At 43.6% G+C, this 27,507-nt stretch overlaps 1 protein-coding gene across 1 annotated transcript in view; it reads right to left on the bottom strand.

The window, feature by feature from the left end:
- The window catches only part of LOC138284401 (mucin-5B-like), a 1,991,087-nt gene that overhangs the window by 349,287 nt on the left and 1,614,293 nt on the right, over window positions 1–27,507 (bottom strand). Inside the window, exons 26-28 of the mRNA XM_069223138.1 lie at window positions 25,204–25,288; window positions 23,733–23,770; window positions 22,446–22,616 (exon numbers count right to left, since the gene is read on the bottom strand). Of these exons, the coding sequence (XP_069079239.1) occupies window positions 22,446–22,616; window positions 23,733–23,770; window positions 25,204–25,288 (294 nt within the window). The remainder of the gene's footprint in view (window positions 1–22,445; window positions 22,617–23,732; window positions 23,771–25,203; window positions 25,289–27,507) is intronic.

Below are 27,507 nucleotides of genomic sequence, written 5' to 3'. Positions count from 1 at the left end.
GGTGTCTGGAGACCACAGAACGCACCTTCCCCTGTAGGTCATTCCACCTCTTCCTGATGTCATCCTGTGTTCTGGGATGCTGTCCCACTGCGTTGACCCTGTCGACGATTCTGCGCCTTAGCTCCATCTTCCTTGCAATGGCGGTGTGCTGCACCTGTGATCCGAATAGCTGTGGCTCTGCCTGGATAATTTCCTCCACAATGACCCTGAGCTCCTCCTCAGAGAACCTTAGGTGCCGTGAGGTGCCATGATGTGGTATGAGTGATGTGTGGGGTGATGTTTTGGGGTGTGTGGTGTTTTGTGCGTGGTTGGTGTATGAGTGATGGTGTTGTGTGCCTATGGATGCTGGTGTGGTCTTTGCTTTTCTGTCTCTCTGCTTCTTCATAAATTTTCATTGTGAGGGCTGGTGGGTAATGTGGGTGTGTGTTTTATATTGGATTGGGTGTGTGGGTGTGGTGTGTGTATGTGTGTCAGGTGTGTGTATTTCGATTTGTCCAATGTGGTTGTGTTTTGTAAGTGTGTGTGTACCGCCAATGGAATACTGCGGTTGAAAGACCACTGCATGGATTCATGGGTCATGATAGTGTGGGTGTATTCCTGTTGGCGTGAAGGTGTTGATTTTGTTATCGCCAGTTTGTCACTGACCTTTGGTGTGGCGGACTTGTGTGGGTGTCTGTATTATGGCGGATTCCGAGCTGTGGGTCGTAATAGCTGTAGCGGAATTCCGCAGGCGCACCGGTATGTTGGCGATCTTCTGCATGGCGGTAAGCGGCATTTACCACAAGGGTTGTAATGAGGGCCTTAGTCTTGTTCCGGGGCAATTTCTCCAGTATGCAAAAATAGCAGCCACAGCCCAAGAGGTGTGGCCTTTGTTTCATAATGCCCCTGAGCCCACACAAACTTTGATAGCCCTGCACTCCTTAGGCGGAAGCAGTAAATTGATTGTAAAATGATGAATGGCTGACACCACTTCAAGTAGAAGCGGTCTAACAGTGCATGTGTGACGATCCCATAAGCCCTAAAGACTGGCTCAAAATCCATGACAGTGTTTGCAGGGTGTCAATAGATGCATGATAAATTGGTGCAATATAACTTTGTCCATGTTGGCTACCTCTTACCTAAGAGACTGTATGCTATTTACCCTACCAGGGTCCAGGGTTGTGCAAGATGTAGGAGCGTGGAGGATGATTATTCTTTTAATGTAGTGTGGAATTGTCCATTTATTACAACCTACTGGGTGGAGATATTGGAACCAATAAACGGAGTAGGATGTCTCACGTTTGGTAAAGTGTTGTCTCTTGGGACTGCTCTCTGATAGAGCCCAGAAAAAACTGAGGAGGAAATTTATGATATTGGGCCTCATATTAGTTAAGAGGTGTATTGCTATTAGCTTGTTGAGCCTGAGACCCCCTTTTGCATCAGGAGTGGAGGAGCGATTTTTGGGAATGGTTGGTGGTGGAAGAGAAGTGGCTGCTGGATGTTAGGAGGGAGGGGGGAGTTTAGTTCTTTGATTTTGCCATTATTTATGAATATGTCAATGATCTGTGATGCATACTGCTGCAATGGCACTTTTTGTATTGTTCTGCAATATTGAACCTGGAGAGGCTGAGATGGCAGTCTGATGTAATGTAACTGTACTATTTCTCAGTGTGTTATACAGGTTAACCTGTTTTGAAAAAATACCAATACAAATAATATTAAAAAAAGAATCTCAGTAGCATTAAGGAATTTAGTGTACACTAGAAATTTAAGTGAATACTATAGGACCTATTAGCAAAGGTATCTTTAACCATAAACATATCATTAAGGCCAACAATGCCTCATTCATGACTGCCAGAAATACATGAATGGATTCACAGCAGGTGTAAGTGGATTAACTACTGTAGATCTTTCTGCCACTAGTACGTAGAAAGTCACAGTAATAAATGTTGCTCATTGGCTGGAAGTAGGAGTACCAAAGTATGGTTTACCTATTAAGTTTAGGAAGGCCCACAAACGTAATTAGTTGCCATTTTCAATCTTCAGTGCTTTCTCTTACCACCTTTGTAAAGGTAGGAGATATACTACAGCCATCAGCTGGAGTAACTCCGCTTTCAGAATGGAAAGGAGAATGTATCAACCTTGACTTGAAAAGGTTGTAGATGAATTGTTTACCCTCACAGAAAAAGAAATGCATTTGCTGAGGAGACTCCATGTCCCGCATCTAGTTATGTAGAATTCCACAGAGATGAACACTTGGAATATGCCACATGCCATCCCCAGTAATGCAGCTGGAAACCTCTACCTGGCTTTTCTGGCCTGCTTTGTAAGCCTTCCCCAATGCTATTTATGCTGGAACAATTACTCCTCATAATGAACTGATCATTGTCTTTTCACTTGTGCTATCATAACCCCACACAAATCTGTGCCTCTGTGAAGTCCACCAATCAAAGAAGGAAAACTACATAAAATCAGTCAAAAGGAATTGAAGGAATATTTTTCCTCTCCTCATAAGCTTGGCTGCCCTAGCTCCAGCTGTTCTAATTATGTGCATTGGTCTATCCCTATTGCACACAAAAGAGCACATCACCTCCCGGAGAATTACGGACAAAGTCAATCTCCCTAGTTTACCAAACATTTACATAATGCCACACCGAAAGAAGATAAGCTGAATGCAAGTGGGCCTTCACTACTCCTCCAAAGGCAAAATACTGTACAAAACAAATTGTGGTTAGATAAAAAGGCTATTCAACCCACCCATAAAGAACAGTATTCCAATAGTTTTTTAATGGCAGTATGCAAAAAGAGGTTTGTAAAATTATAAAGATACTTTCCAGTATCACAGTTCCTAATCCCCAGACTGCAGAAACTCTATTGTTCTGTTAAAAAATACATATATCCCATTTCTTTGTCAGTAAGACCATAAATAGTCATAAATCTTTACAAGGTGATCAATTTATTTCTGGAAAAATAAATAATAATGTGCGTCGTCATAGAGCAGAAATTTACTAAACGATAAAAGTAGAACTTTCTTCCTATTTTCTTGAACATTTTTATATTCTGTCACTTGATCTGTTTCAGAAACAAATACAAAGTTGTAAATGATGCTCCCTTCTTGATCTCATTCTAATAAAAACAGTCACATGGACATCCCAGAACTCATTAGAATTATATATTGTATGGTTAGAATAGCTTTAAATACTGAACTAAAACATTTTTTTAAACCACTGCTAAAAAACAAATCTTGAACCCGAATTATTTCATTAACTACCGCCCAAGCACACTTCTCCCTGCTGTAGCTGAAATCTTACCAAGTCTTGTTGCCTATTGTTATGACTTTAAGGCATTGTATATATGTGTTTCATGTTTATATCATGTAGAAGTTTCAGAGCTTATGAGTTCCACTCTTCAGTGCTGGCAGGAGGGGAGCCACATCTGAGGCAAGCTGTGAATAAACTTCTCCTTATATCCATATTTTTGAAGTTGACTTGTTACAACAATTTGGACACAAGATCACAAGTTGCCAGCATGCAGCCTGCCTTGTCGCACTTGAGCCCAGTGCGTTCATGTGGAAGGAAGAAATCAAAGCCACATTTGAAGATTGTAAAGGCTCCTTAAGTTTATGGTACCATACACTGGAGCACCCGTGTTTTTTACAAAGTCAAAAGTGTGCAGTGGCAAGGCCTTAAGAGTGATAATTGTACCTGCCAGTTAATGAAACTCACGCTCCAGGATCTTAATGCTAGTGACAGACACTGCGTGACAAATCTCAAAACATTCTCTGAAACACTTGCGAAAATGAATCTATCACCTCTAAAAACTAAAAGCAAAGCCAGACAGCTCGCAAACAAAACAAGGCGTAATTCCTCAAGCAATTGACATGAAATGATGTGGCAGTGGACAACTTTAGTGGTTGAGCAGACTCCCATTGAATACAATAGAGACACCTTCATATCCTTGGGTGTGCCTCTTAACATTGGTGATATACCCTTGGCAACAACACAACAAAAATATCAGTGATTAGTGAAGGCCGCATTTTTTGTATTTGGTACAGGGAATCAACCCATCATACCACTATAATCCCCCCAAAATTATTTTTGGAAACCTGGCCTGAAGTGATGATTATCCCCAAGGAGATCAATCCAATGGCCTACCAAGGTGAAAGTATTGATATCCTGGGTTATTTTGATACCACCATAAAATGTGAATCCAGAGAAATATGAAGGAAGATTTATCTGGCAGAAGATAGCCTGTTGATACTTCGGTGGGTACACCCGTATGAGTTGCACATTGTTTTAAATCCAAGGGCACCTCACTGAGTCATGGTCATAGGTGACTTAAACATTGACATGACTTTAGAAGAAGCCAAAAGGGTATTCAGCGAGGAGTTGGGCCAATTTAGAGGATGTGGGCATACAATTATACTCAAGAAGAGGGCCATTCGGGTGAAGCACAAATTTAGGAGGGTAAACAATATAATCGAATTTGAACTGAAAAAATTGCCTGAGGAATTGCTTCATGAGGGCATAATAGAGCCAGTGGAAGCTATGAGTTGAGTGTCACCTGTGGTTCTTGCCAAAAAAGCTGATGGGCGCCTGTGTTTTTACATAGATTTAAGGATTTTGAATCATGGGATTGTAACTGATGGCCTTCCCTTGCCTAACATAAATTAAATTATATTATTATTGAAGGGTGCTAAATTCTTTTCCAAACTAGGCCTCAAAGATTTGCTTACATGAGAGCTCAAAAAAGTTTGACTTTTTTTTTATTATGTAGGGGACATTTCAGTTAACATGAATGTCATTTGTCCTCTCCTCTGCGGCTAATGTTTTTCAGAGAATGATGTCTGATGTATTTTGAGGATTGGTTGCTTGGGGTGCTGAATATTTTCAAACCTATGTGTGGGGTTTGAAATTTGTTCTTTGTTTTTGACCAAAAGCCAGTACTAAAAGTTTGGAGTCCTGGAGGGGCAGGTAAAGGTTCTGCCAGACTTGCAAAGTCAGAAGCAAGATTGTAAAAGTTCTGTTTCAAGGTTTAGTACCTCCCTCGATTGAAAAATGTGCACGCAAACTGCTTGTCTAGGCTCGCATTGGTTTGGCGAGAGGATGATAAACAGGCGGTATTGATGAAAAAACAGGAAGGGACTGTAGTATGGGTGGCAGACATAAAAAAAGATTGTAAGGGAAGGTTTACCTGAGAGGAGTCAGAGAAGGAATTGGAAATTGATGATGCACTACAGATGGTGAAGAAAATGTTATCACATGGTAGTAGGAGGGAAAGTACTCTGTTGATTAGTATTAGGCCCTACATCAAAGTCCTGGAGGAATTGTCATTGGTATTAGGCCCTACCTCAAAGTACTGAAGGAATTGTCATTGTGGGGACATGGTGGGATTATGAGATTGGACAAGTTTGTACTACCAATAGGTCTGAGGAAACATATGATGAAGTTGGCTCATGAAGGACATCTGGGACAAAAGACTACATAAATAAAGACATGTAAATAAAGACTACATGAAAAGTTTTGGTGACCAGAGATGGATGAGGAGGTTACAAATTGAGTGATTAATTTTCAAGTTTACAAGGAGAGTGAGAAAAGACTTAAAACAGGGATGCAATCAGAAATTAGTCATATTGAGAACCCCAATTTACCATGGTGCAATGTGTGCATGGACTTTATTGGCTCAATGCAAAGCCCTAAGTGCGATTTGAGATATGCTTTGTTGATAATGGAACTATATTCGAAGTGACTTGTCGTTACTTTTATGAAAGAAGTGACTACAAAAAGCACCATTTTACAGTTGGACAAACTTTTTACAGAGGAGCGTTTTCCCAGGATTCTTATCACAGAAAATGGCACACAACTCAAATCCATGGGATGACAATTTTTTTTAAGAAGTGTGGGATTAAACACAGACACACATAGTTGTATAACTCACAAGGCAATGGTCTTGAGGGAGGGCTAACCAATTAGTTAAGGGTACAATTTTCATGGGAGGAGCCAAAATGGCGGCCAGGACGGTCGCTTGATTTGAGTGCTCCGTTCCCGGCTACCTCGAAACATCCTGGAAGGCGCCCCCGCGGCCTGGTATTGACGGCCGGGACGGCGGCCCGACCGGGGGGAGACTGGGGCATCCAATTCGGGCCGCGAGCGCCCCCTCAGTGCGTGGGCGAAGCGGGGTTGAGACTCGCGAGTCTGCGCCGGGTGAGGCGCTGAGAGGGTGGAGCTGTGACTACGGCCCCGCTCGCGCTCTTGCCTGGCGCGGCTGCCTCCCGCTTCCAAGCCTGCTCGTGGCCGGGGGGGCTATAGAGCCACGGGCAGAAGTGGACCGCACAACAGATTTCGCTGGGTGCCCCGGGGCGCGTGAAGCTGGTACCGGCCTGAGGAGCTGGGGCGCCATCTTGAATTTCACCGCGGCAGTAGCCGCGTGTGTAAGCCGCAGAAGAACAAAGAAGGGGCACTCCAGCCCGGCAAAGAAGACGCACAGCGGCGGCGGCCCAGCAAGCTGCGGGGGTTCAGGTGCAGTGCCAAAGGAACGAGGTGAGGAGGGCACCCGCGAGGGGGGGGAACACCAAAACTAAGATGTGGGAAAAGACTCCTGGAACGTGGGGCAACCCCCCCCTCACCTCGCCACTCCATTAATGCAAGAGGGCAAGATTGATGTGGACCGCGTGCTCCTGTGAGCTCGGACTAATCAACCAACGCAGAATGGACGTCTGGGTTGGTCCGCGGACGTGTGGCCCGCCCTGGACTCCCCTGCAGTGGGTCCCTGCCGCGTCTGTCCCTAGCTGCACAAAGCCTATCTGCGGCACCCTGCGATCGCTCTGACCCGCGATCTCTCCCGAGTATCGCCGCCTCTCCCGGCCGTCAAGTATTTCTCCCCTCTATCTGAGGAAGCCTCTGGCACCAAGCCATCCCATCACAAAGGAGGAAGCGAGTGATTCCCCCCCCCCAGCTTTTACACCCTTCGCATACTCCAGTGGGCCCGGAGAACAGCCCCACTAGAACTCAAAGCTGGAACATTGAATTCATTAATGACTGCAGCATTTGTCATTGAATATCCAGGCCACAATAAGCCTGAATAAGACTATGGGGGTCATTCTGACCCCGGCGGTCTAAGTCCGCCGGGGCCAGGGTCGGCGGGAGCACCGCCGACAGGCCGGCGGTGCTCCCAAGGGCATTCCGACCGCGGCGGTAAAGCCGCGGTCGGACCGGCAACACTGGCGGTCTCCCGCCAGTGTACCGCCGCCCTTTGGAATCCTCCAAGGCGGCGCAGCTAGCTGCGCCGCCGAGGGGATTCCGACCCCCCCTACCGCCATCCAGTTCCCGGCGGTCCGCCCGCCGGGAACCGGATGGCGGTAGGGGGGGTCGCGGGGCCCCTGGGGGCCCCTGCAGTGCCCATGCCACTGGCATGGGCACTGCAGGGGCCCCCGTAAGAGGGCCCCTACAAGTATTTCACTGTCTGCTTGGCAGACAGTGAAATACGCGACGGTGCAACAGCACCCGTCGCACCTTCCCACTCCGCTCGATTATGAGCCGGCATCCTCGTGGGAAGGGAGTTTTTCCCTGGGCTGGTGGGCGGTCTTTTGGCGACCGCCCGCCAGCCCAGGGAAAAACTTAGAATACCCTCCGCGGTCTACTGACCGCGGTGCGGTATTTCGGAGGGGGGAACTCTGGCGGGCGGCGGAGAATGACCCCCAATGTGTCCATTTGCTTTGCTGGCCAATCTCACGCTCTTAACGCCGGATGTGCACTCCATGCCCAGGCCACTCAGTAAAAGTTTAAAACAACGAATCAGGAAGATTCAAAGTGCGTAATCACTGCAGATTGGGAGGTAATCTCAGAACAGCCAAAATGGCCGGCAGAGCCAAATCAACCAAGAATCCAGATCGAATCACCCAAGTGATAACGCCCTCCGACCAACTATCTGGCCCATCCCTACTTTCACTGGAAAGCACACTTCTTGCGCACTCTGCTCAGTTCGAGAAAGTATTGCAGGCAATACTGGACACTAAGGGGGTTATTCTAACTTTGGAGGAGGTGTTAATCCGTCCCAAAAGTGACGGAAAAGTGACGGATTTACCACCAGCCGTATTACGAGTCCATTATATCCTATGGAACTCGTAATACGGCTGGTGGTATATCCGTCACTTTACCGTCACTTTTGGGACGGATTAACACTCCTCCAAAGTTAGAATAACCCCCTAAGCCATCTCTGGAAGGCAGAATTGATGCAGTTGCGCAAGACTTGAATCTATTACGAGTGGATCATCGTAGCCTAGCCGAAAAAGTGAAAACAACTGAAGCTGAAATTGCCGACCTAACTCCAATAGTGCAAGGGAACCAAAAACAGATTCAGCGCATGGATGAGGAGCTGAAGATACTTTGGTGAAGATCGGAGGAAATGGAGAGTAGGGCACGCCGAAACAACGTGAGGTTTCTGGGCTTTTCGGAAAGTATGCGTCAACCTGAATCAGAAATTTCCCTAGAGCAGTGGCTAATCAAGGAGGTGTTAAATGGGGCTCCATCCAAGTTTTTCTCAATTGAAAGGACTTATAGAATCCCGGGCAGACCTCCGGCCCCCGGCCAGTCCCCCAGGCCATTGATTGGCAGGTTCTTGAACTACAGAGACCGAGACGCAATATTGCAACAATTCCGCAGTAAGGGCCCGTTCAAGTATGAAGACTCGAACATTAACGCTTACCCAGACTTTATGCAAGAGGTGCAGAACCAACGCAATTCTTTTGTTAAAATCAAGCTACGCTTATGGGAACAGAACATAAAATATGCCTTGCTCTTCCCAGCCAAGTGATGGAGGACCGTACCCATATATTCACCAACCCGAAGATGCCTGGACATGGCTCCACGCCAAGGGCTTTGCACATCCCCGGGAGGACGACGAGGGGGACGAGAAATGGCAAAAACCTGCTGCAAGGAAGAGATCCAAACGGCGCACCAGAGGCCAGCCCAATGACTGGCAAGCAGCAGAGGAAAGAGCAAAAGTGCTAAAAGAGACGCCAATACACATGCAAAGTCGCAGTACAATTGCGAGTGATCTTCCAGAGCTGGGATCGGATTCAGACACGGCCAGCTCCGCATCCACAGTAACAGGAGAACTAAGCGGGCCGAAGGTCACTCCAAGAACCGCTGACGAACTTTAAACTATTCGTACAGGCCCACTGAGACTACCAGGGATGATGCCTGTAACTTGAAGATCTGCAGAGACTTTGCGGCACTGCCGAGACGTGGGGACAAAGAGCCTTCAACAATTTGCATCTTTGATATAAATGCTAAGCTAAGTGATTGGGGGCATAAGAAGGCGGTACATAGCAGATGAGCGGGCCAGAGGGAACAGATTTATGCCAAGGGGGGGCGCCTGACGATATTGGCAGACTAAGTCTGCGGCATGATGTGAGCCCCTTACAAGAGCCACATCTGTACGATATGAGAATCCCACTATGCAAATCCAACCGGATAAGAACTATTTCACAGACTTTTAAGTTTTGTAGTTTCACTGTAGTTGTTAGTAGTATAGGGGGGTTTAACTAGGGGGGAGGGGATTAACAGTTTAGTAGAAATGCAAGGACCGGAACTACTTAATACACAAAAAATAGATCTGCACCCGCTATATTTAAATTTCAGCTACAAAAAGGTAGAAACCAGGCGGGCCACCACTAAAGCCCAGACCCACAGCACAGCAACACATCCCCAGGACCCCATATGATGTCTTCCCGAAATAATATGAAAAACCAGTATATTATATTAACATGGAATATCAGGGTCCTCGGGGCGCTGAGCAAACGGGCTAGAGTGTACGCTCGACTTAAGAGACTAGGAGTGCATATCGCTATTTTGCAAGAGACACACATGCTAGAGGGGGACCTACGCGACTTGCGCACGAAGTGGGGAGGCCAGTTGATAGGCACAACATGCTCGGCCTTTGCAAGAGGGGTGTTGATCTGGATAGCGGCAGGAGTTCCATTCCTCATGTCATCACACAAGATAGACCAGGGAGGGAGGTACGTAGTGGTGGAGGGCAGACTAGACGGCAGACAAATGGCGGTGGTCGGGGTATACGCCCCAAATAGTGGCATCACAGGCTTTCTTACCACTCTCGCCCCAACGTTGCTGTCCCACCCCATGCCCCTAACTATCTGGGGCGGGGATTTTAATAGTACCCCATCAGCAGCAATGGACAGAACCAGTGCCCACCCGAGCGCACCAACTAGTAGGAAGCCCGTAAGTCCCCTGCAAGAATGGGCAAATGTTATGGGACTTCATGACGTATGGCGATTAGGCCATCCAGAGAAAAAAGAATATTAATTTTATTCGGTCCCAAATAACACCCACACTAGAATACACATAGTATGGGGTACCCGCGAAATAGGGGCGCTGGTCACTGAATCTGAATACCTAGCAAAGACAGTCTCGGATCATGCGCCTCTGAGAGTAACACTGAATTGGGGCAGGACAATGTCAGGCAATTCCCACTTGGAGATTCCAGGCGGAGGCTCTATGAGATCAAGCATTCGCAGCAATATTGGGGGAATCTATAGGCCAATACTGGGAAATAAACGCTATGACTGCAACAACTCGGGCGATAGAATGGGATGCCCACAAGGTAGTAGCATGCAGAGTATGCATGTCCACTATGTGGGGTGTGAGACGCTCTTTACAGGCGGAAATTAGCAAACTAGAGAAGGAGCTAAGGATTGCGGAAAAAGCAGTAGCGTTGGGGGAAATCTCTAGCACTGTCCTCAAAGAAAAGCGCTCAAAATACAATGAGGCAGATAGCAGGCTCCGCTGCCACGACTACAACTACTACTTAACTAGGCTGCAAACGGAAGGAGATAGATCAAGTAGAATACTAGCATGGCTACTCCGTGAAGACAGACGGCAAGCTCCAATAGGTGCTATCCGGGTGGGCGCGCGTGAGATGGCTATTACACAAGTAGAAATAAACGAGACGTTTAGGAATTACTACTCAAACTTATACACTAAACGTACCTCGTGCACAGCTACACAACTTGAGGCTTTTCTGGCGGACTCCCTCCTACCCCAACTACCACAAACAGATAGAGATGGAATTGAAACCCCCATAACAATAGAAGAAATAGAACTAGCCCTTGCACAGCTGCCCAGGAACAAAGCGTTGGGTGCAGATGGCCTCCCCTTGGAGTATTATAAAGCCTATTTACCCAGCCTGAAATCCCATCTGCTAGGAGTGTTCCAAGAGGCGTGGACTAAAGAAAGCTTACCTATATCTCAAAGGGAAGCTATGATAGTGGTACTCCCTAAACAGGGTCGAGACCATACGGATGTTAAATCTTATAGACCACTATCGCTTTTAAATACGGACTGCAAAATATTAGGCAAAATATTAGCAAATAGGTTGGCTCCCCTCATGCACTTATTGATCCATGTAGATCAAAATGGCTTCATCCCAAAGCGTAACACCTTCCTAAATATCCGCAGATTGCTAAGTATAATAGGAGACACCCCCAAGAATGCACAGGAGGAAATGGTGCTCTCACTAGACATAGAAAAGGCCTTTGATACGCTGGAATGGGACTTCCTGATGGCCACGATGGCCCGTATGGGAATAGGCCCTAATTACATACGCTGGGTCCGGACATTGTATTCTAATCCAAGTGCGAGGGTGAAGTCAGGCGGGGTGATTTCTGATAGCTTCCCGATCTCCAGGGGGACACGGCAGGGATGTCCCCTATCCCCGCTACTGTTTGCCATAGCAATGGAACCGTTAGCGGCAAAAATACGCCTCATGGAACGCGAATGGGGAATTATTAGGAATGGGTTATATCACACGATTTCACTATACGCAGATGATGCTTTGATATATATCAGGAATGGTTGTGCAGCTATTCCACCTGTAATATCTTTATTGGCTGAATTTGGAGGCCTGTCTGGCCTTGTGGTAAACTGGGAGAAGTCCTGTGTGTTCCCCCTGGCAGAAAGGGCCTCCATCAATCAGGACCCCCCAGAGGTAGGGCACCTAAAGTGGTGCCCGACAACATTTAAGTATCTTGGGATAAATATATATCATGCCACAGAAGACTTAAGAGACGGGAACCTGGGGAAGGCGCTAACTTCCATTACAGGCTCCCTACAATTCTGGAACAAGGTCCTGCTCTCGCCACCCGGTAGGGTGGCGATTGCCAATATGTTGATTCTACCTAGGCTCTTATATTACTTTGCGGCCCTGCCGATAACCATTCCCAAAAGTTTTTTTGGCAATTTAAATACAGCACTGCTATGGCTCATCTGGGGAGGTGGCAGAGCACGAGTGGCGCTAACCACATTGCAATGCCCGCTAGACAATGGTGGCCTGGGAACTCTGAATTTTGAAAGATGCTATGCAGCCGCACAACTTCAGTGGGTCCAATATTGGATCCACAGACCAGAGCAAGCGGAGCCCATGAGTCTAGAGCCTCGCCGGAATGGGACCCCCCTCATAAACTGGCTGACGTCTAAGCCCCCCAAAGTGGTACTGGTCAACCCTTTGCTCGCAGCCGCGCATGCGTGTTGGGCTAAATATGTGCAAAAAGGAGCGGATAAGCTTCCTTACTCCCCACATATACCGCTAAATTATCTATTGGTGGGGACTGCAGCAGGAATGCAAGCTGTAAAGCTGTGGAGTGAAGCAGGAATACAGACAGTAGGAGATTGCTTTGAAGACTGCAAATTAATGACGTTCGAGGCTCTCCAGGCCCTTACGGAGATAAATCCGGGTCAGTTCCTGACATATCATGCCGTATGTCACGAAATTAGAAAAATATGGGGAATAGGCACTTCGGAACCAGAGACCTCCCCAGTGCTCCACCAGCTACTACAACACAGTGATCAAACAAAAATAATATCCAATTTATATAGAATCCTCAACAAGACGCCTGAGGTACAGGCAGGGAAGGCATGGGGTAGATGGAATGCAGTCCTCCCCACCCCGATCCCACTGAAAGACTGGCCTAAGGCCTTGTCTCACATTAGAGGTGTGTCAAGGAATCCCAGATTTAGATATACCCAATTCAATTACACGCATCAAACATATCTTTCCCCAGCCAGAATAAAGCGCATGTTCCCTGATTCAGTACCAATATGCCCCAGATGCAAAACACCGTCAGCCCCCTTCTACCATATGGTATGGGATTGCCCTAATATACAAACGGTTTGGGCGGAGGTGGTAGGGGAGGTATCTAGGCTAACGGGCCTTGCACTGTTAGCAGACCCTGGGTCCTGCCTGCTGGGGCTGAGAAAGGGACCCAAAAAACAGAGACACCTGCACAAATTTATAGACTTGGCCTTTTTAATGTACAAAAGATTAATAGCAATGCATTGGAAAGCCCCCAAAGCTCCCGATCTGAAATCCTGGTACTCTCTAATAATACGTTGGGCTCGCACTGAATACCAGCTACTAAAAAGAATGGTGCGAGAAGGGCGACAACACACAGGATGCTCCACCTGGGAGGATTTGGTAACAAAATTGGAGGCCAAAAACGATGAGATGCCTCCTTGAATTGGTACATATACTCACGAGAACCACGACATAAATCCCCCTGCATCCCCCGCTACGGAAACAAAACCCATAGGGCACTCAGGCACCACAGCGCATGTATATCACTTCTTTCCATCTTTCTAGTAATAATTGTCTATCAAATCTTCGCCACCACAGTACCAGCGACACGTGAGGAGCAGGAAATCAGGGGTGCTATCTGCAAACACTAATCCGGATGGCGCCCTCATCAGGCAGCCAGGGAATTCATGCATGCAAAACAAGGCCCACACTGGTCATGAGCGAATGCCTATATAAAATAAATAATAAAGGATAAACCCATAGAGGGTGCAGCCAGAAATGATACTGTAAAACTAGAAGTGTTCCGTGAAGTGCATAATGTGGGGGGGGGGGTGTGATTGTTAAATGACCTAGATATTAGTTATTGTATTGGTTTATCCTGTGATTGCAAACTGAACAATTTGTATTATATTTTGAAATATAAAATCAATAAAAAATATTAAAAAAAAAAAAAAAAAAGGGTACAATTTTCATGGGAGTGCAAAGTGGCAAAAATGTGGTGAGAATGGTGGAGACAATGGTATGGGCCTATCGGACTACTGAGAATGCACCCATTAAGATGTCCCCATTTGAGGAAGGATGTCAGGTACGAAGTTGATGCCTGGATGGTTACGGCAGAAAGGGAGGTTGAACAAGGTGGAGGAAAGTTTGGTGGAAAAAAATAAGATCAAAGTTGAAGAGGGAGATTGGGTAAAGATCAAGAAGTGACGTGTAGAAGTGGACTTAACCAAGTTTTGGGGCCCGTTTTAAATCAGGTCTATTCATGATTGACATGTTGTACTTGGGAATGGAGATAAATGGAATAAGAGGAGAGTTGTGTCATACCAAAAAGGGGGTGAATACGATCTATCACCAAACTTAAACCATAAGAACAAATTTGGTTTCATGCTGATGGAAGATGCTGACTTGATTGATAGAAAAAGGGAGGAAAGTATGGCTGGTGGAAGAGAAGTAGAATGCGTTGTGAACAGGAGCCAAAGAAACTGTAGGACACCTGTGCATTTGAATGATTATATTGTAGAGTAACTTGTTTTCTTGCTCTATCCTGGGATATCATATTATTTTATTCTTGTAAATACTTCTTACTATTGAGCTTGTGGCAAGGGGGTTATTTTTGTTATAAAGTTTCTACCTAAGTGTACTTTTCATTCTCCAGCTTTTGTCCTTATTGCATTATTTTATATTCTTTTAGTGCAATCCTTTAATTGTAAAAACGGAAGATATGTTATGCCTATAAGGCATTGTGTGTATGTAGCCCACACCTACATAATGTAGAAGCTCCAGAGCCCGTGAGTTGCTCTATGGTCAGTTATTTCGGTGCTGGCAGGAGAGGAGCCATGTCTCAGGAAGTCTGTGAATAAACTTCTACTTATATCCATATTTCTGGAGTTGACTCGTTACTACACCAATCAACTATCCTTTGTTTTGGAAAATTACATGCTTGTAGATGGTGCTCAAGCTGGGTTTTGACCTAACAGGAGTAATGATTATGCTTTGCTAGGAGTTTCAGATGATCTCACAATGGCTGCAGATGGTAATTCCACCAGCTTCCTAATTTTACTAGATTTGTCAGCAGACTTTGATATGGTGGATCACAACATCTCCCCTCAGAGCTAAAAGCAATCTCTTCTTATCTTCCCTTTAGGATGAGACTTAAAATATTTCTGTTGTTTTCTTCCTTTGATGTCTACTTATTGTTTCCAGCATGAGCATAAGTTGCACGTCATATATACGTCACATGACATAAGTACAGGGAATGCTTGTAAGAACGTAGAATTATGTTCAGGCATATAGGGAAGTCACTTCCTAAATAGCTCCCCTATATATGTCTGTGTATAAGTTTGGGAACAGAGAAAAATAAAAATAGTTATGGATAGAATGACTGAATTATTCCAGCCACTGGTAATTACTCAAACCGCATTCTAAACCAACATACTTTTGCCCACTATGCTACCATTGACCAACACACTTGGGGAGTCTAATTTTGAAAGAACAAAAATGAATGTTTGAAGCATTGTCAGAGGCTTCTGCTTATATCTAGGAGAATTGTGAATGAGTGAAGCAGTCATAAATATTTGCAGTGGTTTCAGAGCCCCTGAAGACTGACCACATTCCCATATGAAGGTCGCTTACAAAATAAAACCAACTAAAGAGGATCGAGAAGGATGTAAGTTGTGAAGACTTTACAAATTTCTGTGGTCAATCCATTATCAAGTATCACTCTTCTTGTGCACCCTGGCCTCCTGTTCTTTCCGAATGTCAGGTGACATCAGTGACTAGGCATTCAGCAGCTGTAGCAGTAAGAAATTTACATCTGCGAATCAATGGTAAATCTCATCATTTCTGCTCTTTCTTGTTTTTTCGTGTATACATGATGTGCATATTTGAGGAAGAGGTGCAATTGTCATTGTCTTCAACTTGAGGCCTTAAATTAGACCCAAATAATAGCAGTTGGAAGCCAAATCAAAACTGAGAACCAATTTGGCTTGAAGACAGAGAGACAAACACCGAGCACTTTGTAAGCAAATAAATCGAGAAATATTTTTTTAAAATTACAGATCTGGTAGTGCCGCCTTATTTCTCTCTTTCTTGTTTGGGACCTACAACTAAGTCGGGAAAGAAGAGAAGCTCCTGGAGGGGAGGAAAATTTGATGTATATACACACAAACACACACTCACCCACACACACACACACAGGCACAGAACCATGACCTGATTCACACATATCTATGCACCCACACACAATCCCCAAAGCACCGTCACAGCCCCACCCCACACTTAAACATTTTGGGCACTAGGCCGAAAAATAGTTGATTAGTGGATGGTGTTAAATTCACTCTATGCACAGCTCACACATCTGCACAGGAGGCAAGTATCCCAGAGATGTCATACTCAAAGTATTTATATTAACCTTAAGTGAAATTAATTTCTCAACAACATTGATTGAAGGTCGAGCTGATACAGTCCCCTAGCTTACAAATACCTTTGGAGGCCCCAGCACCAATATTTTTCTTCACCTAAACTCCTAGAAGCCACCAATATGTAGAAGCTGGATTTCAGTTTATTTGTGAATTGATTGATCCCCCTTCAAGCAAACTTCTATTATACCTTCTGAGAGGCTTGATGACTTATTTGTTGGCCATTTAGACCCTCTCACGTGGCACACCACACTGCCCAGGTCACACCCCATCCCCCCGAATGAGCAACCTGGTTATTTAAAGAATGTTTTTCTGAAACACTTTGCAATGTAGACTGATGAATTGTTGCATTTGGGAGGCTCACTGTTGATCACTTGAAAAAAGCTAACAAGTGCTTGTGACAAGGGGGTTTATGCAGTCACATGAGATGGCAATGTGCCAGTCTTCCAGAGCAAGTAGTGTGAGTAGATGAATGGGGCGGAAGGGGGATTGGCATACCATTATAGGTACTGTCTTGCTGAACTTGGAGAAAACCTGTATTATCACAAAACAAGAACCCAAGGGTTCATAGTCATTTTTGCATACAGATGCTTATGCACTCCTTGAAAATTGCACAGTGCATTGTTCTCCCTTCAAGCCGCTCACCCTGAGTGCATGCGCTGTTGCTCCCATTCTGCTGGACTTTAGCTTTATGCACTGCACAGGCACTCATTTATTCTCAAATGCTGTCAGTGTTCCAGCAAAATATGGCAAGTTCTAAAGTATGTAGGAAATGCTATGTGCCTACAAGCAGGAGACAAACAGCCTCTGGCATCCTCTTGCATGGATCAGGTGAGATTATCACAGATGATCAAAAAGCAGGCAGTGGTGTCTGATTTCAAACTGCAATCATTAGACAGCAAACCACGGCTGTACGTACTGTCACCTAAACCATGCAGAACGGAAATGGACATCTTCTGCACCAATCAGAGAGTGATGATTAGTGGAGAAGCTAACTTACTTAACTGAGCAGCAGAGTGCTTATAGAAGCACTAACTTTGTGAGTGAGCCAAAACTCTTTATTTACAGACCTGAAAATGCACACATAAATGAAGAGAATAAGCCAAAGGTTTATTTTATGAATTATGGAAAGATGTTGAAATCAGCTGTTGGAGGCTATTGGTTTCCACATGAGCCAATTCAACTAAACAGGTCATTAATCACATCCATGCGGGGCGAAAAGCAGGAGATACGACTTCTCACTATCTCTCTCTTGGATCTTGATGGGTAACTTCCCTGCTGGAAAAATATTCCCTTCTTAATGATTTCTCATGGTCTTCCTTTTAAGGAGTCAATAAGTACTGGAAGCAGGGAAGTGATATAATTTGAATGCATTTGTCAACTCTCTGTGTATATATTTTCATATATATTACAATCAGCTGTATTAACTCCATATCTATAGTTAGGTTGCAATAGAAGTGAGCCTGCATGTCTGCTAGTGACAGAATTCTTAGCATTCTGTTTTGATCGAGAAGTACCAGGCCAATACTACGGTACCTGAAATCAATCAAAGAAAGAGACTTTGTTAAAACTAAAATTAGAAATTGAAAGCTGAAAAGCTGAGAAAGAGACTTATAAACTACCGGATGTGACACTGATAACCTGAATTGACTTTGAAAACCCGATTAGGACAAGCTGCTAACCTGATTTGACAAAAGGGTCCTGGTGTGAGTGAAACGCTGTAAATACATGCAGAGAGAGAGAGACTTGTGCATCAAGAAAAGAGAAAACAAAAAAAAAAAGAGTTTTAGATCGTCCTCAAGTTGATTGTTGTTCTGCTATCTGATTCTTTACAGACATGGCTTATAATAGAGGTAGTAACAAAAGGGGTAAGGTGTGGTTGGTTAAGTCTTAAATTAGGTATTGTGTGTGCGATAATAATTGTAGGAGTGATTGTGGGAATGCCATGGTTGGATAAGAAAGGAACTAACAATGCTTCAAAATCTGAGACTACAACACTAACACTGTGGGAAAAGTTTGAGCAGGATACAAAACACTTGAGGGAACCAACTCAAAGGGGGAACTTTCCACTAATGTCTTCTATCGCTTGCTGAATGAGTATGTTGAATCCATGGATGCGAAAAACTGTTATGTGTGCACAAAGATTCCTTCATCAGTGCAAGAAGGGGTCACCTACCATAGCTTACCGTTAACTTACGGGATAAGTTGTAGTTTGCTGCTGACAAGATTCTATAATCAAGAGCATGTGCAATATTTTTGTTCAAATTTGGATGTGGTGTTTTCTTTTGTGCCAGTGATTGAGTTTCTGAACAAACTAGCTAAGGAGCATAGTATAAAGTTAGTTAGAGGTTTCTTTGAACCAACGCTTACATTTGGGACAGCTTATGCACACCGCAATAATCTGACTATCTTATTGACACCTGTAGAGAAAAGCTTCTTAGATCACACCGATGATAGACACAAAGCATTGAAAGAAAGATTAGAAAAGGGGCTAGAGAAACGCACATATGCAAATGATTGTGCTTACACTGCAATAAAGACGCAAGGCAAACTAGCTATAGATACATTACATGTAGGAAGGCTTTGTATATATAGGCCGAAATCTGAACATGACACTTTATTTGTGGGAACGAGTGAATGCAGGCATGTGTTTTTGTTTCAGAGTAAATGGACATTCATGTTAAATGGACAGGATCCAGCGATCCCTGGGATATATTATATCTGTGGGCTTAATGCTTATTACGTCTCCCTAAAGGATGGTATGGGACATGTTATTTGGTAATAGTTTTCCCAAAGATTTACAAGATTGATGACTTAAAACAAATACTTAAAACGTCTGAATTACAACATGTTAGACAAAAACGAGAGACAGCGGCTGCTGTCGTTGGTGACATATTTATAGCCATAATCCCTTCAGTAGGGGTTATTTTAAACTCCGTAAAGATTCGAAAGTTGTATACTATTGTGAATAACATGCTGACAAATTTTACAGGGGCTATAATCCTGATGGATACTGAACTTGCTGTGGAAAGAGCTATGGCTCTTCAAAATCGGCTTGCTTTAGACATTCTTTTAGCAAAGAGTGGCGGAGTCTGCAAGATGCTCAACGAGCGTCATTGTTGCTCATATATACCTGACAATAGTAAAAAGATAAGAGGAATGCTTACTAACCTAACTAAAGATAGTGCAGATTTGAGGGATTTGAAGGAACCTGGAGTGTGGTAGAAATTAGGAAAAGGAATCTCCAGAGTAGGGAGCTGGTTTAGCAATATTTGAAATGGGGTTCTTGCAAAAATATTAGGGGGTCTATTAATTGTTCTGGCCTATTTATTAGGTTTATGGGGAGCATGCAAAATTAATGATTAAATTAAAAGAGATTGGACAAAGAGGAATAAGAAGAATGAAGAAAGTGAAAGGGAGAAAATGTTTAATGAAATTTGGGAAAGTTCACACAAGGGACAAGATGTTGAAATGCGCATTATGCCCAAGGTGAAAAATTAAAGTGAAAGATCAAAGGGAAAGGTTTGTGTGATGACGAGCGTCATCAAAGGAGGGACTGAGAGAGCGTAGCTTATATAATCTATATTAACATAAATGTTTATGAATTAATGTGTGATAATGTCGCATAGAAACTGCAAAAGTAATTTGCTTAAACGTGCACCTGAAAGGTGACCACAGGGAGTGGCCGCCAATGTATACGTAGACTAATAATGATGATTAAAATGTTATGTATTGAATATGTGTATGCTAATTAGCAAGAATTGTGTTATCAAATTTGCGCTGAAATCCTTATAGGCCTTAAGTTAGCATGAGTCGAAGCTTAGCTGCTCGGCTCTCATATTAAATGCATTTTTCCTATCTTGCAGTGTGCTGACTCACAAGAGGATACGGCCTTTAATTTTTTTCCCCTTCAAAATAGAAGACGAATGTAACCATGCTAGATCCGTTCCCATGAATTTTTCCTTGCTTGTAGAATAATGTTCAAACAAAATGAAACAGTGTAGATTAATGTAATATACAAGGTCATTCAAACCGGTGAAGACAATGGAGCTACTGACCAAAAGATGTGCAAAGAATTACAGAAAGATGAAATCATACCGGATGTGCCACCTCTGAAGACATCGAATAAGAGGACCAATCAGATACTTGTAAATCAATATGGGGTGAAAGAGTAGGTGACCTAATGTGTTTTCTGAAAGGTTAAAGATAGTGGGGTATAACAAATGTCCAATAAAATTTTGGGGAAATGTACCACGAAAAAGGGATAAAAACCCATGACACAGGGTGCTATTTAGAATTAGGTAGGGAATGCTATTGACTTTATCCAGAAACTTTGTCACTCTGTTTGGTGACTTGCTTGGTTTTACTTAAACCATCCTTGTCTTTAGATTGCCCATTTACACTTTACCTCCTTATGAGGGAAGTGCCCCTTTTTGCCCCAGAGCTGAGTTCTGACAGATGGCGATTTGACTGATGTCCTGAAGATGAAGACTGAACCTGTGTGCTGACCTAATCTTTGGAGGGTAATTATGACAATGCATTTGTAATTTGTCTGCTTGCTTTTCCTTTCTAGGTACCAACTGCTTACTTTTGACAGAGACCATAGTTAGATGTGTTCCAAATTGTTTTGCATGAAGCCCAACATGCGGATGCTAATCAGGAGAGGTGTTCACCAAACTGAAGCAAATAGACAAATGACTGAATCTATGCTTTGTTGAACCGACGTGTTATGGACACTCTGCTAAATTGATATATGTTTGTGATCCTCGCTTTAATGAAATCTTATCAAAGTTGCCATATCGTGACTATGCTATTATGTTTCTTGGTTTTAAGGTTGACATATCTGCTCCTAGAAGTGTAATCAATAGGGAATAAACTTCATAAAATTCTACTAAACTGCTGTGGTTATTCATGACTGCAAGGTCATGGTAGTGATTTAGAATTTGAATAATGACTTTGACTTAAGTGAAATGTATTGTTGTGATAAATATTGATGACATTATAGACGTATTGATTGATATATTGATTAGTTATCTCGTCCTAAGGTGTCTCTCAACTGGGTCAAAAGATTCCTTGGCCTAAAACGAGTCCTGATGTGTTATAAATTATCATAAAGGGATGAGTTAGCAATCCCATGACTGACCCTTCTCACAAGGTTTGTTTTTTTATCTCCTCTGCCTCTTTACCTCCCCACTGAGTCTCTTTCATAAATTATCCTAAATTGGCATTTCTTTCTGCGCAGTGAATGCGTGTACGGGGATTCTCAACAGATCTATCTCCTCTGACCAGGTTTGACAGATCCCATGCTTCTAGAGTGGCAAAGGGAACAAACGCCCATTGTGGAAACACTTTTGTGTACTTTTCATTGTATTTTTTTAGATCTTCCTTGGATTCAGATCATCAAATAATCTCAGGATCAATGGACTGCCACTGAGGTGCCCATTCTGAGTGCGGCGGGTGGCCTCCGCCGCCTGCCAAACTCAACCCGCCACCTGACCGCTGGTGCCGTCAGGACACCGCCGGCCGTATTTCAACTTCACCACAGGGCCGGCGGGCGGAGACAGTGTTTCCACCCACTGGCCCTGTGGTGAAGAGGGCCTTAACATTGACGCTGGCTCGGAATCAAGCTGGGGCCAATGTGGCAGTGCAGTGGGTGCAACAGCACCCATCGTGCATTTCACTGCCCATAATTCGGGCAGTGAAATGTGTGACAGAACTGTGCATGGGGGCCCTGGGACCGCCAGGCTGGAGGATGTCTCCAGCGTGGCAGTGTCGGCGGTATTACCGTGGCATTTCGGCTGTGGTCAGAATTTGGCAGATCGGACCGCCATACCCACCCGAGTATGGCAGTCTCAAGACCGCCAAAGTCAGAATGAGCACCTGAGTGTTTGGCAGCTGTGTCGGCTCAATAATTCAAACCTGTAAAATGTAATAAATATCTAAGAAGTAAAATACATTTACCATTTTGGGTTCCATATGGCAAGGCAGTGGGCACTGTGCCACAAGGCACAGACGCATGAATGATGTTGCCATGTAGGCCACAGATGCCAGCTGTGCAGCTCAGGCCATCTGTGATGTTATAAACCTCTTCATGCAGCTTAAAGGTTTTTCCATTGTAGCAGCACAGGCAATCTAGAGGAGGATACCAAATGCAAAGGTTATAAAAAATGATAAGCTTAAAATATGAAACTTTTTAATTCACTTTATTAAGGCATACAAGTCACAGAAATTAGATTTTAGAACTGGTGTAGACCTGCCCAGTGGTTCACACACCAGAGGTGCCTACATTGGTAGAGTCTTTCAAGCATTTGTCATTGTTTTCATTACATCAGAAGAGGGATTAGGGAGTTGTGACAACTGTGCGCTGTCTCATAAAGATACACACAACTAAACAGCCAAGCACATGATTGAGGTCGTGCTGGTGTTGTCCTCTACAAATTTATGAATTACACTCTCTGTTATTCAAGAACTATTTCACTATATATATCAGAACTGATTGATTCACTCCTCTGAAAAGACAGACAATGGAGAACCTTAGGAGCTAACATCATTGATTTATGTATTTGCTAAAGATGTGTTTGTATACTACCACTGTATACCAATGGCTCTTTGCCTCTACTTTTTAAGTATGAGAACATTCCTAGCACGGTTCTCCAACAGTGTTTGCACAAATATTACTAGTATGGTACCTTCGAACAGACAAGTTTCAGGTCGATATGGTTCAACGTGTTACATTTCCAGTGATGTAGTCAGGTCTTAACACAAGCTATACTTGGAGCAGGTTAAGACTGATTTGCATATGGCTGATTCCAAATGCAGCCCAGACTAATTCCAAGTTGTTGACATTAATTCAAGCATTCTATCCATAACTTTTTTGTATACTTTAGCAAACCTCAACAGAAGGGATGGAGGCTAACATTAGACACCAATCTTAAGACCGATTCATCAGAATTAGAATAAAACATGACATCTTAAAGAGCAGCAGCTCCATTAAAAAAACGAGCTTCATTACTGAAGAGTAGGCGCGAGTTGTCTCATCTTGTCTCCAAAAGAGCACACTGAACAATCCTGTTGAGCTATGGTAAATAAGATCAGGAGTGGTCAATTGCAAATCCGAGAGACAGGCTCCATTTCCCACTTGCTCAGCACTGCTCACAAGTCATAACCCTCCATAAATCAAGCCAGCGGGTGCTCTAGGAAGGCCTCACCATTTCTGCACAGCAAAATTGAGATGGGGGTGTAAATTACCTTTGAGGTCCTCTGTGCACAGCTTCTCACCAAGTTGACTATAAATAAAACACAAGAAAAGCACATATAAATTTGTTTCACTATCGTGGATTAGCAGATCATCGAGACGATGTTTATCAGAAACAATGTATTGTGTAGTTCTGAGTCTATACGGTTTAGAGAGACTATTATTCATCAAATATACTGACAGACTTTGGTTAAGATATTGGTGAGACTGGATGTTCGATTGTGGTGCCAAAATAATGTGGAAAAGCGGTACACTCATACAGTACTGTATTCCACCAAGCTGCCACACACCTCACTCATAACCAGCCGCTTACTAGCTTTACTTATCTTAGTGATTTTCAAACTGAAAGCCTATTGTTTCATTTCAGCAAAATCCATAGAACTATGGATATGGTCCTTTGTGATGGCATGCTTATGGCAGACCAAATTACAAACCATCCATGAGTAAAAATGTAGTTGGCTGTACAGGGGGATGTGAGGAGGAGAACATTGATCTAGTTGGGGTGGAGGCAACATTGTGGCCGCCTGTCAGAAGGAAGATGGTTTTCATGTCGGGTACCTGTTTTTGTCCGAATGAGTTAAGAGGAATTAAGGCACAAATGTACGACCCTCAGTATTTGCGACTCCCAATTTGCATTTTTGAGCTACTCGCAAATTGCAAGACACAAACACTGATGTACAAAAGTGTCTGGGACACCAAATGGGACACAAGAGTCCTGCCTCATCAATACTCATGAGGCAAGTCACAATCTGTGACCCATTGGAAATGGCTGGCAATCACAGAGATGGTGGCCTGCTGAGGTCAGCAGACAAACATGTCTCTGACTTCTTTTTGAATAAAGAAGTTTTTTTTAATGCAACCCTTTTTCCTTAAAGGAACAGGAGATGCATTTCTAAAGTAAAAATTTAAAGTTGTCTTTTCATTTTTTTAGAGTAGGCAGTGTGGTCCACGGGGCCACTTGCTGTGTCGAAAAAATGTTGGCACCCCATTCACAAAGGTTAAGGAGTCCCTTGGCATCCCACTCTCATTTGCGTTACCACCTCCTACATGGAGTGTGTAAGGTATGACTGTTTTGCAACTGCATTCCCAGTCGCAAAATATTCATATATACCAGTGTGACTCACTGTTAGGAAGGGGTGCCTTTTAGATTTCCCTTCCTAATAGTAACTTGCAAACCTTTTTTTGAGAGTCAGTAATAGGTTACCGACTCACAAAATAGTGTCCGTACGTAGAAAAATGCAGTTTACCAGTTGCAAAAAGCCCAATTGGCCTTTTCGACCAGTATAATGCTTTGTATAGCCAGCTCTAGAATTCACATTGCGGCTAAGGTAAATGATCACAGGACAACGAACAAAGCAAGAAGGGGATTTTGGACAGATGAGTGCATTTTATAAAAAGCCAGAGTTGGAAAACGTCATCCGCGATACAGCATATTTTACAATATTATCCCAAGAAGGGACATACCATGAAGTACAGTTCAGGGCTGAGACGCACTTCAGCTGATCTTCATCATAATATGGATTAACTGTGCTGCATCGTGGGTAACAGCCTTTGGAAGAAAGGAATACAATCTGTTTTAATAGAGACAAAACTATTTTTCCATCATTTTTCATATTGCCTAAAAAAATCATATCATTGCCATTTTATCACTAGTGCTTTTAAGGTGAAACCCACACTGTGAATTAAAACATTCTGCTTTCATGTTCCATACCTCTTCTGTTCGTACAGCCCCTCTCCCATCCTTATGACTGCATCATTTATCATTTAATGTCTCCTGCCTGGGCATTGTTTGGACACCCTTCTGTTTATGCTTTCTCAGAACATTCTCGTAGCCATACATTCTCTGCACAATTCATGCACGCCTTTGACACTGTTCTGGCAATCATTTTCTGGACACAATCCACACCACCTCTGGACCGTTTCTTTGTGTTAGCATATTCTAGAAAGTGTCCTTTTCAAACACATTCAGAATAGCGTGCTGTCCGTGCACACTTGGTAAAGTCCCCTGCAGATATCTACTTAAGGGGAATTATTAATCATGCAATCTATTTATAGAGCCATGTTGGTGGCATTGGCTGAGGTTGCACTAAGGAGAACTTTGGTAAATGGCCCTTTACGTGAAACTAGAGTAGAGGTAATCCTAATTTCTGGGGCAATCATAGTTTTTGCTCATGTAGGACTGCAGGCACTTTTAGGAGGGAAAGTTCTAAGGGAATTGAGCACCTTTGACAAATAAGTAGGGGAGAAGAGCAGATCTGTGTTTTTTGAAGCATCACCTCAATGGCAGTGTTTTTTAAGGATACTGTTGTAATTATCATACATCTTCCCCTCTAGATGTCCCCTTTCTTGCATTTTACATGCTGTTTATTTAGGTATAGATCTCAAATATGAATGCACACTTATTCATGTAATTATTTATACTAACATGATAATTAAGTCCGGTTGAATATATTTAGGATTTTCTGTAAGGACTGAATTTTCTTTCCCCGTTACCCGATTTTTCATTGCAGGTTTCATAAACACCGGTAATGTCACCTCTCATTTATTGTTTTCAAATAATGGACAATGTTTCACCAACTGCAAGTATGTGAAAAGCTTATTGGCTTTACTGTGAATTGTTTATTCTGAAAGGTTCAACAAGGTTCAACTAAGAACAGAAAATAATGATCTAGAGAAGAGCATCTTGCCAGATTCTCAAGACAACAAGGGCCATAATGAGCTGCAATCACTTTCTTTCAGTGTAAACTACAGGGAGTGCTGGTCCTATCTTACTGCCTGCTCTAGCAACAAGAATAGTAGAGGCTGAGGTTGAGGCTGAGATTTGGTTCTATTGTCCAGAAAAAGCATGCAGATGTGAACCATCTCTGAAACTCAAAGTAGGCTGCTTTTGTTGCTATGTTTAGCTTAGTTTCCTAAAAATAAGATAAGGTGGGATGTATCAATATGTTAATTTTATAATATGACCTGAATGTTAGAATATTTGTATTATTGCTCCTTCTAATACGTAGTATTGCCTTTATTTTCTTTGTTTTAATAATAGTTACTGTTCACATTGTATGCAATACAACAGCAATCTGATTTTAATACATCATGAAAATATATTCCTGGTTTCTGAGTGTTCCTAGAGTTCTTAAGCGTGCCTTGCCAGATGCTATAGGGGTTGGATTCCACTAAATATCCCTGTGATATCTTTCAGGATTGATCATTGCCTAGCAGTGGTGGCTGCTAATTATAGGGGGTGGTGGGGAAAGGGGGCATAAAAAATAAATATACAAAAAACATGTATCTTTTTCATCAGGAGAGATGGTTCCGTCTCTCCTTCATCCTCTTCTCCTCCTAACTCCTGGCAGCATGGAAGCACACAGGCTCCCTGACTCCTCTAAGCCAATCAGGACGGTGCTGTCACCAGCATGACAGCAGTGTGGTGATTGGTCTGAGCAGCCTGGTTCAGTGTTTATCCAGGGAGTGGGAGCCTGTGCATGTTCTCCTTCCGGCTATGCAATACAGCTGCGTGGAGAAATGGTAAGTGGGCATGATCGTTTGGACAGCCATTTTGGGTCAGCCAAACGGTCATGTTCACTCATGGTTCATTCCACTCCTCCTACAGCCTTCCTGCAGCCCAGCCCACACCCCCCAACCTGGCTCCCCTGGTTATTATCATTTTATTTCTCCTTTTTCTGCACTGCGCAAAGCAGTGTGGCGATGCTTCTCCGTCTTAGCGGAGGAGCTGCTGCTGTTACCTAGAACCACTCTCACTCAAGTAATCCT

The sequence above is a fragment of the Pleurodeles waltl genome, chromosome 3_1, assembly GCF_031143425.1.
Source record: "Pleurodeles waltl isolate 20211129_DDA chromosome 3_1, aPleWal1.hap1.20221129, whole genome shotgun sequence".
In the NCBI taxonomy this organism is placed as follows: domain Eukaryota; kingdom Metazoa; phylum Chordata; class Amphibia; order Caudata; family Salamandridae; genus Pleurodeles; species Pleurodeles waltl.
This window is presented reverse-complemented; position numbering and strand designations above follow the sequence as displayed.